This window comes from Mauremys mutica, chromosome 8, assembly GCF_020497125.1.
Source record: "Mauremys mutica isolate MM-2020 ecotype Southern chromosome 8, ASM2049712v1, whole genome shotgun sequence".
NCBI lineage: Eukaryota > Metazoa > Chordata > Testudines > Geoemydidae > Mauremys > Mauremys mutica.
Window position 1 is genome coordinate 24,464,359 of NC_059079.1, and position 12,118 is coordinate 24,476,476.

General features: G+C 40.4%; 1 protein-coding gene across 4 annotated transcripts in view; it reads right to left on the reverse strand.

The window, feature by feature from the left end:
• Positions 1-12,118, reverse strand: part of USP33 (ubiquitin specific peptidase 33) — an 82,886-nt gene that overhangs the window by 11,623 nt on the left and 59,145 nt on the right. For 3 of the 4 annotated variants that reach the window (XM_045026370.1, XM_045026368.1, XM_045026371.1), the window contains 4 exons: positions 11,060-11,240; positions 8,776-8,902; positions 6,648-6,817; positions 4,658-4,739 (listed from right to left, as the gene is read on the reverse strand). In XM_045026370.1, the coding sequence (XP_044882305.1) occupies positions 4,658-4,739; positions 6,648-6,817; positions 8,776-8,902; positions 11,060-11,240 (560 nt within the window). The remainder of the gene's footprint in view (positions 1-4,657; positions 4,740-6,647; positions 6,818-8,775; positions 8,903-11,059; positions 11,241-12,118) is intronic. The other variant, XR_006581472.1, reaches the window with a different exon arrangement.

Consider the following 12,118-nt stretch of genomic DNA (forward strand, 5'->3'; position numbering starts at 1 on the left):
TTTATCTGACATGCACAGAGTCATTGTAGCTGTTTTATTTCACTTTTGTTTCTCAAAACTAATGAGCACAAAACTAAAACAAAACTATGGAGGTGGACTACAACACCAGTAAAACACTCAGCCCCACCCCATGCCAGTTATTTGAAGTTTAAAAACAAAGAAGAGATAGTATATTTTTAAAATCCACCCACCACATGGCTTAAAGAAATTATCATCCACAAGAATAAAAGCGCTTCACCTGGTAATTCTGTCTCAAAATCCTAATATAAGCATGTGTGATATGCCCCATTAAAACTCTCCACTTCATATCTGTATGTCACCAAAACGATTTACATGTATTTGCAAACATGTCATCAAGTTCTGTGTTGAACAATATTGCAATGGGGATATTTATTCTTGGCTCTCTACATCAGAGGTTCTCAAACTGTGGTCTGCGGATAGTTCCCTCTAAGGTGTGCGCCTGGGCAGCTGCACACAAGAGAACGAAGGGCCGCCCACCTAATTAGTGGAGTCACGCAGGCATGGCTCCACTAATTAAGTGCCTGGACCCTGGAGAAGACGCACACGTAAGGTGAGCTGGTGGACTTGGGGGGGAATAGGGGACAGGTGGGAGGAGGCAGTGGCGTGAGAAGAGGGGGTGGGGGGAATTTGGGACATGCAGGGCTGCGGTGGCCAGAGAAAGGGGTGACTTTCCCCAGTCCAGGGCTGCGGCTGCTGGGGAGAGACAGCCCTCCTTCCCAGCCTCAGCTCGGGGGCTGCCGTGGTGGGGGAGAGAGAGCCCCCCCTCCTTCCCAGCCCCAGCTCGGGGGCTGCCGAGGTAGGGAAGAGAGGGCACATCCATCACATTAGAAAGGTAAGACTACTGATATTAAAATACAAGTTGTGTGCTTTTATTTGTAGAACAAAAAACTGTTTATTATTACTTTTTTTTATATAGCGCCTTTATCCAAACCGCTTTACAATAGTTAGCTAATGGTACACACAACATCTGGAAAGATCATTAAGTGGCCCGCTAAGACCCTCAGCAATTTTCAAGTGGTCCATGGAAAAAAAAAGTTTGAGAACCACTGCTCTACATGATTCCAACATCTAAACTTGGTCAACGTCCACTGTTTTGTTCATAGAAGATTATTTTGGCACGTGGCCCGCCAGAGGCCAGTTTGTTTATCTGCTGCGTCCGCAGGTTCAGCCTATTGTGGCTCCCACTGGCCGCGGTTCGCTGCTCCAGGCCAATGGGGGTGGCGGGAAGCGGCGGCCAGCACATCCCTCGGCCCACACCGCTTCCCGCAGCCCCCATTGGCCTGGAGCGTAGTTTTTTAAAATTAAATTAATGCTAAGTGGTTTTTTTGTTGTTTTTTTTTAAAACCAAAAATTTAAGCCAGTCCTTTGAAGCAATGGTAAAAGGCACTTTACAACAATGCCTTGTTTACTCAGATGTACAAATAAGCTCCAGTCTAAAATCTGGCATATAAGATCTTGATTCCGAAGAGAATTTTATTTGAAACCTGTGAAGATAGTAAGTTCGGTTGTTTAGGACTATTTAGATGATTATCACTCCATTTACAACAATTTAATTTGTGAAGATATTATTCTTCAAGATATAAAAATGTCATATTTTGTTTAAATTAAAATTGAGTTATTTCATTACAATAAGATATTGTACCCACTCAGATTTTTGTCTCTTATCACTCAAACTTCATAGACGCATTTAAATCAGTGAGAGCCTTGTTTTAGCTCATGCACTAAACAATACTTTACAGGATCACATTTTAGATTTTGAACTACATTCTCTGCCTATATATATTTTCGAATGAACTAAGTCATATGCTGATTATACTATTTATTAAAAATAAAAAGGAAATGCACCCACTAAGAGCATTATTCTTTTTCTTCAGGAAATTTAGATTCATGAGAACACAACATGTACTCTCTTTAGCACTTTACACAAAAGGACACCTCAACACTGGGAAGAGGATGAGAGAACAAATACCACATGACAAATGTTAGCTATGTTGCTTAAATTGGAAGGCACTTGGATACAGAGATGAGTGCAGCATAAGAACGAGAGCTGGTCAGTAATTTTCTGTCAATTATTTCCTGAGAGAAAATGCAATTTCTGGAAAAATTTGATTTTTCCCCAAAAATTGATTTCTTGTTAGAAATATCAAAATGAAATATTTCATTTGGGAATGATTAACCCAAAATGGAATATTTAATTTTTTTCATTTCAACAAAACATTAAACAGTATTTGCCTATCATGGTACACTGTCTTACTAGATTTGTAATTCTGGCCCCCATTCTTACCCCTGGAGAACTGTAACTCCCATAAGACAATGCACTGATTTCCCTCTCACTGAGCTGCATGTCATGGGTATCATATGACTCAGAGCATTATGGGAGATCTAGTCTAGCCAGGAATCTGGCCACATAGGGGAGAGTGGAATATCAGGCTCCCCAACTACAACTCCCCTAAGGCAATGCACCACAACGATAAAATGCAGGTTAACGTTGAAGTTACTTGAAACAAAGCATTTCAGCACATCCCAACAACCTAAAACAAAGTATTCTGATTTGGGGAATGTTGAAATGATTTGTTTTGATCAAAATATTTTGACATTTCCATATACACATTTTTCAGAATTTCTCTTCTGCTGATAATTTTGAAATTTCAAATTTTCATCTCATTTCAGGATGAAAACAAATGCTGAAATGTCAGAATTCTCCACAGAATGGAAATGCCAATTTCTGCTCAGCTCTAACAAGTACCTCTATAGAACAGAACTTGTTTACTCTCAGGTCTGCTCTGCATACAAGTTACACTGGTTTAACTAAAGCCAGGTCTACAACAGAAACTTTTGCAGGGATAGCAATGTTAGTTAGAGGTGTGATTTTTAAAATTACATTTCTATACTGACAACAGCCTCGTGTAGATGTAGTTATACTGGCATAAATGTGCTTTGGTTGGTATTGCTTATTTTGCTGGTATAAACTGTCTCTATACTAGAAGGGTTTGCTGGTACAGATCTGGCCTAAAACTGTGATTTTAAACTGATTAGTTAAACCAGTGCAACTTGTATGTAGACAAGTCCTCTGAAAGTACTGGAGGCAGTTTGCTCCCAAACAGGCTTAATTCTACCTTTACTTGGTTCCACAACAAAAATCTGAACATTTTTTAATGTAGTTTTTGATGAGTGAAATTTAACTTCATTTGCAATAAGAATTTCAGTTTTCTTCAACTGAAGAAGCCTTTTAGATCAGCATGGAAAGACTGCCCCACCAAGCTGTAGTCACTAGGTTGACCATGGGCCAAATCCAGACTGCCAGACGCTTTTGATAGATCCCGAAAACGTCTTTTTATCATTATTATTATTATTATTATTGCTATTTATCTTTTTTCTCTGATGGCTGGACCTTGACTATACCTTGACCAGGAAATTTGGGCCTTGACAAAAAATAATTGACTACCGCTGTAGAGAGAGAAGGCAGCAGGCACTCTCTGCCTAGCATGAAATGCTGACAAGACCCCTGATTTGCAGTAAGGATAAGAACAGACATGGGAGGGACATGTCTCAGAATATGGTATTTTCAAAAGATCTGTAACTTTCTTGTGTTTTTGAAGAGTAAAATTCAGTTTCTTAATAGCTGTTATACTTTGGTCTAATTCTGGTTTTTTGAACTTGGTGTGGGGGTGGTTAATGGCCTTAACCACTATTCATTAGTCAGTGGGAGGGGCAATAAGAACTATCATGTCATATTTCCTCCCCGGCCTTCAATATGGAGGTAAAAGAGTAATTCCCGGTGTCTCTGTAGGAACTCTAAAGAATTACTTGAGGAGTGAACCCTTCCTCTACTGGGAGGAGAATGATGAGCATGGAAATGGGTGTCTATTGGGGTGGGGGGTGGTGAGCAAAAGAGACTTTGGGAAGCAGTGGTAAGTTCTGCGGGGGCAAAGAGATACTGCTTGTATGGGTTAGGTGTGATGAAAAAACAAGCTACATAGAGAAGTGGGAAGAAGCTGGGTGGTGGGGATATAGTAACACATTTCCATTTTTTGCTTGGGACTAGCTACAAACCATTACACCCCGGCCTGAGCTTTCATGTTCAGATGCCTGGGATTTAAAAGATAAAAATTCTTGGAATGTGTAATGGGCAACAGCGTCCTCACTGACCTTAATGGGGCTCCCATGAAGCTTTGTTTCTGTAAAAAGAATTGGGCCTTACAAGGGTCACTCCTTCAGGAAGCACACAAACTCACCCTGCTAGAGGAGTGCAGAGTAATTACAGAGAACCCTCAGAAGTAAATTATTTTGAAATAATTCTGACTGAGGCAAAAAAGACAAAAAACAAGGGAACAAAAAGCTAGCTCTTTCTATAGGTAGGAAGCTGTGGGCAAAGCATGTTTTACTGACATCCTTTATTATTTTGTAGAAGAATATATATATATAGCATTTATTGGTATGATACCCCAGTTATCGGCAACATCATTTACTCGGGCTGTCTTGTACAAAGCAAATTTCCTAAATCTGCACCTTGCACTCCCGGATACAAAGCTGAGAGAAGGAGTTCCATTTTTAAACACTAACCCTAAGATTTGTGAACTCACGACTTAGCACAAATGCTGGCTCTCAAACCACAGCGCAAAGCAGTGTCAGTTACCTGCTATATAGGGTATCCCATATGTTCTGAGGTAGCATTACAACCAAGTCCTCTATAAAACCAGCTTTATGTGGAAGAACACCTATAAAAGAAGAAAAAGGTCTTGCTACATTTTTTTTTTTGGGTGGCTATTCTACATAGTTATCTCTTTCCCTATCTCTAATGTTTTAAAGGTCTCTAAGTCATGAACCACCTTTTGACCAATTCAAATCAAAATATAAGATATAATATAGTAAATGTTGTTTTGAACGATCCGTCAAAGTACCAACTCAAGAGCAGTCTCTTAAAAGAGGCCCCACTCTCTTTAAGATGTGGCTGAACATTTTACCGGAAAAGCTGACGGGAATCATATCAAAGATTTAATTCAGACATATCTGAAAGCAGAAATGGATTGATTGTAAAGGCTTCTTTTAAGAATGCTGGTTGTAAAATGTTTTTTAAAATGTAGGATTAAATTCTAATTTAAAATTGTTACTTAAGAGTTTCTGGATTACTCACGTAAAAGCCATTGGTTGTGACTTACCAAATTCTATTCCACTCACTATTCAGTAAAGCTCATTAGTTGTCTTCAGGCTTTCTAGATAGCATCAATAGTCCACAAAGAGGCATATGGATAATGAAAATTCAGGAAGAGGAGGAACAGCAGAAAGGCTATGGGGATTATGGTCAATGAAGTTTCATTTACTGTTGCTCCTACTACTGTACGAACACTATGTACTATAAACAGCTATTGTACATACACAGCATCCAAGCCTCTCCCTGTGGGGAAAACTAGCGAAGATGATGCATCTGTGGATGTAAGGAACAGCAGATCTTGAACGCTGGTCCACAGGATTCTTTGACACTAGGTAAGTTCCAACCTGCCACCTGTTGTCAGAAGAGGAGCAAACTCTGATAGAAGACCCCCTCCTGGAAACTGATTTGTGGACCAACAGGGGTCCCAACTGGTTCACAGCTCCTATTTAAACCTAGCACAGCAACAGGAAATTGTCCATACAACTGCTTTCACCCTACTTAGGACTGCTTCCCCAGCCCTACTGCTGATCTCCTGGTAACCTGACCCTGACTGCCTCATGACACCTGACTCATGATTTTGCTCTCTGGCCTGTGTCTGACTCTGACTTCTGGATATCTGACCCAGCCTGACTCCTGACCCCTGATCCAACCACTAGGTCACACCATTTATGTCCTAATCTTGATAGTGGCATTTGTAGCAGTCCTGAGCAATGAGAAGGTGGTGCTATAGATCCATTGGGTTTTCATAGGCTCAGGTTCTCCTACTGCACACATACACTCTACAAATGACCACAGGCACAGTATTTTCTCTTTTACATGGGAGAGGGTGCTGGATACTGCATGGTGGTTGCTTAGAAAGTCAGATGCCCAAATAAAGATGACATCGCAAAACACAGCTCTCACTAATGTCTAGCAGAGGAAGGACAATTTATAACTTGTGTACAAAACATGCAAAAAAGTTTCCTTGATCATTATTGTTTTCATGCTGGATACCCTGTTGTGCCCTATCATATCTGGGTTCCTGGGATTGTTATCCTCAGTGTGTAGTTGTGACAAGTATTTATGTTACAAGGTGTTAGTCCAAACAGTTATTAGGGGAATATAACTACATAATCAAAGGTATAAAATGACGAAAAATCTATATAAATGTTTTGAAAAAATGCAGACCATATTAGGGTGCTATAGAAAAACATGCACACTGAGGAAAAATTATTATATACACTCTTTGTGGAATTACACTCTGTGGTCAGATCTTGACTGTAAAATACTTAAAGTAGGTCCCTAACCAGAAATGATGACAAGATAATAAATAACCTTGGCTTCTGGGTAACTGATAAGAGTAAAGAATAAGAAACTGATTACATACAAGTTCCAGTATTTTAAAAAATTCCCTGCTAGCCAGTGAAATAAGTCTTCATCCTCAAAGGCAGATGTTCTGTTTTACTGGTACTTCATAAAAGATTAGCAGTCTCACCTCCATGTATACAGAGGAAATCATTATTTGAAATAGGTCCTGGCTCAGCAAAAGTCTTGAATTTATTCAGCCACTGTCGAGAAATATAGAACTGCAGGAGACTTGGTTCCATCATAGTCAACAGACTTGATACCCTCTGTCTCTCTCTTCGTGCTTCTTCGTTACTCTTCCTATTATATAAATAAAAAAAAGCATTAAGCACAGGATGTATCCTTATGTATGGTGCTGATTTACTCTGAACACTGGTTTGGAAACCTTTTCCTTCACTGAATTTCTGGGTCATTACATTTAATACACCTAAAAACCCAATTAAAAATATCCCATTACTATACCATTAAATAATTTTAATTCAAGTTAAAACAACCAATAGAAAAGACACCCATTTAAATAAAGGATTTGAATTTTAATGTGTACTACCAAAATATAAATATTCCACATGCTTGAGTTTATATTCTAATTTTGAAGTATTTGTTCACAACAAGCACGGTGTTCTTTTTGACAATATGGTCTATTCCTAAAAGGAACATAGAAGCAGTCATTGTGAGTCAGACCAATGACCATATCTTGGCCAGCAGCCTGTATCTTGTGCTTCTGGCAAAGACAAAAATATTATCAGACTGTATCTACTCATCTGTGCAATTCTATTGTAACTTATTTCTGCTAGACTCAGTATTCAACTTCCGGTAGCAAACACACATCCTTTGTTAATTTAAACTCGATGTCAGTATAAAGAATGTAACCCTTAAAAACAGAATAATTTAATAGTTGTAAAACAGTTAAAAGATAAGAGTCTGATTGCATGTACAGTTCCAAGTATAAAAGTGACAAAGACTGAAGATGGTAATAGCAGGTGTCTCCTTTATGCTGTCTGAGTTTCAGGAAAAGACCAGGATACAGCAAAATAAGGACACAGTAAAACCCCTGTTGTTCCAGTTCCCAGCTGCTAAAGAGTTTCCTCAAATCCCTTTATAGCTCTAACAATCTCAGTCTGTCTGTGTGCAGAATCCTCCCTGTATGCCTCATTTTTATTCAGAGGAGGATGCAATCTTAATTGCCAGTTCTAAGACTCTTCAAGTTCTAGTAATCTCACTGAGTTTTAATTATCTTAAATCTGCAGAATTAATGTTCTGATCCACCTCTGTGGCTTTATTCTGAAGTTTTATAAGCATTTAAATGTTCAAGCAATTTCACTTTGTAATTGTTACATCAAAAAATAAACTGGTGGCAAAGCATTTTCATTAAATCAAAGCAAAGCATCTCACGGTGGCATCTAGTGCTCCTCTCAATATCACATTAGAACAAGTCATCTTGAAGCCTTTCCACTATGGTAGCTCTGCTGCATTACTGCCTTCTTCAGAAGAGCAGAGTCTTTTTTTTTTTTTCTTATACTGAAATTGCTATGCATTATTAATGTGTCTTCTGAGGCAGGGGTCCCCAACCCCCGGTCCGCGGCCTCTTACAAACCGGGCCGCGAACCGACCCAGTGGACCTCCCGCAGGCATGCCTGCGGGAGGTCTACCCGAGCCGCGGGACGAGCACTCCCTCCGCAGTCATGCCTGCGGGAGGTCCGCTGCTCCCGGGGCTCCGGTGGACCTCCCGCAGGCATGACTGCGGACGGTTCGCTGGTCGCGCGGCTCAGCTGGACCGCCCGCAGGCACGCCTGCGGGAGGTCCACCGGCTCCGGTTGAGCTGCCGCAGGCATGCCTGTGGGCGGTCCAGCTGAGCCGCGCGACCAGCGAACCATCCGCAGTCATGCCTGCGGCAGCTCAAACGGAGCCGGTGGACCTCCCGCAGACGAGCGCTCCCTCCACAGGCATGACCGGTCCCTGGTCCTGAAAAGGTTGGGGACCCCTGTTCTGAGGGCTATTATAAAATAAAAGCATTTTCCAGCATAGTTGATTCTGAGTGACACATACTTGACATTAGTTCTATCTGAACTACAGGGTCTCTTGCCAATAGCTGACTGTCTGATGGACCCAACCTCCCCTCCCCAATCTCACAAAATTTATTTAGCAACCTAATTTTAAAAGCTGGGTGCCAAATGGCCAACAGCTCACAAGTGATTCATTTATTTGAACAAGGTTTATACTGACACTGACCTTTCTCCTCCTTTTATTCACTTTCTTACCTGTAGAAGAGAACATAAGCTTCTGCATTCTGTACAGTGGATTCTGGTACTTCTGTGACACTCTGATCATCAAATTCATACCACAGATTATTTAAATTGTTTCGGCAATAAGCTATATAATGTCCACCTAGAGTAAGAAGGTATTAGAGACTGTACAGTGAAATGTGCGGCTATGAACAATTTAGGTAACAGGTAAAGAATACAGAAAATTGTACATCTTTTCATCACATATGTTTAATGAAAGGGACTTTTACTATACAAATTTGGTTTAAGTTCCTTATAAATCTAAGATCAGCTTTTTGTTCCATTCCCACCAGCTAAAGGGAAAAGGCAGACAAGGTTTTGTTCTTTCAACATATGCTCTGCTCTCCAAGTGATCTTTAGTTTGATTGATTTCTAAGCAATATGAATATTTTGCTCTGGGTCATGATGTAAGTTATTTTAGTCAAAGCAACATCTCTGTCCAGATTTTCACCTTCTCTAAAAGCAGCCAGTGTACCTGCATGAAATAGGAACCATGTTCTACTGTTCAACATCTCAAGATTCCTAATTTGCATCTTGGATACTATTCACATTTAGGCTCAGGTTGTTTCTTAAAATACGGAGTGCCGACAGTTGTGATAATCATATACCTGCCCTTGATTTGAAAGGGAGGCAGTATTTAGGGAAGAATAAGATGAAACAACTTGACCTAAACAATAAGGTCCTTATCTTTGGTCCTTAACAGAATCTATTCTTGAGCTATTCTGACTCCCATTTCTGACTGAATGCACCCTATTTTTTTCCTGGTCTCTGACTCTTGAGAATAACATGGAAACTAACTATAACAGAACCCCAGAGTTACAAACACCTTGGGAATGGATATTTTTGTTCAGTATGTTTGTTCTTTCAAAAGTTTACAAATGAACATTGACTCAGTAAAGTTTAAAAGCCGTATTATGCAGAAGAAAAATGCTGCTTTCCTCTTTTTTAGTATCAGAGGGGTAGCCGTGTTAGTCTGGATCTGTAAAAGCAGCAAAGAGTCCTGTGGCACCTTACAGACTAACAGAAGTTTTGGAACATGAACTTTTGTGGGTGAATACCCACTTCGTCCGATCCATGGGTTTTTTTAGTAGTTTATGTTTAACATGGGACTGTACTATACGTGTCTTTTTTTTTTGGTCTCTGCTGCAGTATGATTGTGTACAGTACTTCCAGTTCCAAATGAGGTGTGTGGTTGACTGGTCAGTACATAACTCTGGTATTCATAACTCTGAGGTTCTACTGTAGGTTGACTGATTTGGGCATCATTAGGAAGCACATTACAACCAGAGCTCTTGGAGCTGCGTTAGATGCCAATACGTTTCAGGATAGAACTGAAAGCATTTACTGTTAAATCTGTGTCTTAGATGTTCAGGGCCTTGTTATGTGAGAAATTGCCTCTCTTCCCACACCACGTTGCCAGAGTTTATAACAACAGAGGCACTGGAATTCTTTCAGCCAAACAAGAAGGAACTACACCTCTACCTTGATATAACGCTGTCCTCGGGAGCCAAAAAATCTTACCGCGGTATGGGTGAAACCGCGTTATATCAAACTTGCTTTGATCCACTGGAGTGCACAGCCCCGCCCCCACCAGAGCACTGCTTTACCATGTTATAGCCGAATTCGTGTTATATCGGGTCGTGTTATATCGAGGTAGAGTCGTACTGGCAGAATATTCTCCACAAGAGGAATTTGCAGTGCACTCCCCCTTGACAATGAGAGCAAAAATCAGCTAATTTTCTGGACATGCCACAAAGTCCATCTTTTCAACACAGATCTTTGTGGATGGAGGAGCTTATTTTATTATTCACATTGTATTTGCTTGTGGTGTCACTAGCTGGGATGAGCAGTCCTTTATATTGCAACAAAATTCAAGTACACAGTACGAATAAATGTAGCAGACAACAACAGGATGGTTAACTAGAGAGGTTTTTGTAAGTACTTTTTTTTTAGTCATAAGATTGGTTGATTCATTCTTCTTGAAATTGTACAAAACTCCTAAATAACATTCCAAAATGTATGTAATAACTCCCTTTAAAAAACAAATAATCAAACAGAACATGTACTGGCTGCTGGCTTCAATCAACAGTAAGACTAGTCAGTTTTGGAATTAATATTACTACCGCCATTGTCCATATTTACCTTTCAGACCAGTAAATCTTAACGGTACCCTTAATCCCACATCTACTTACATAAAATGAAGTGTGCCAAGAACATCTGTCACTATGTTTGCATTCTGAAACAACAAACCTATACTTACTGCTGGCAGTTCCATGGTGGCAGATGACAGACAAGAGATCATATGTCACAATCTGAGCTGGACTGTCCTTAGCAACGAAAGGCTGAAGATCAAGTCCTTCCAGGGGAAAGGATACATGGGTACCAATTTTTGTGGAAAACATGAGCTCATGTCTGAATCTTTTGAGATGAATGCACAATATCTGTAAGAAGGATTGACAGACTTAATTGATGTGTAATTTTCTATTTAGAAACTATGCTGCAGAGGCCCTTTAGATCGACTTACCGTGGTGTCTTCACCACGGTGAGTCGACTGCTGCCGCTCCTCCATCGACTCCGCCTGCGCCTCTCGCGGCCATGGAGTACAGGAGTCAATGGGAGAGCACTTGGGGATCGATTTATCGCGTCTAGACTAGACGCGATAAATCAACCCCCCGCTAGATCGATTGCTGCATGCTGATCCGGCGGGTAGTCTAGACATACCCTTAGGGACTCCTATGGCCCCAGTACAAGCAGCTGGAATCAATTTCTTCTGCAGTTGGAGGCAGCTGATGGCAGCCTCAGGACTCTCCACATTTATTTTAAGATAGCTGCATTTGGAATTTCCCCCAAAAAATCATCTTACTGATCCTGCAAAAATCCTAAGGCTAGCACTGAGCAGTTGCCAAAACCTAATGCTTCAATGAAGGACAAAGCTCTTCCCCAACTGCATTTAACTATTTGTGCAAGGCTGTAACCAGGGTCAAATTCCTTCACAATTCTTGCAGTCATCAGCTGATGCTCTGAAGCATAAGATTTGATTACCTTTAGCATGCATAGCTACAAACATAACAAGTCAGAAACGTTTCCAGCTCAGCTACAGTATTTAACTCTATGATCTCCAGCAGAAGTGAATTCCACAGGATGGCTACAGGACTGTAGGAAAAACTTTTTTTTCTTCTAACTTTACTTTTCATTTTAACTGTTCATTTTCTTGTAAAGTACCTGACCAAATGTGACTAGATGCGAACTTTTTTTTTTTTAGGAATGCAAGTATGCGGCTACATTTTAATTTTTTAACATTCAAATGTAGAGGGAGGAA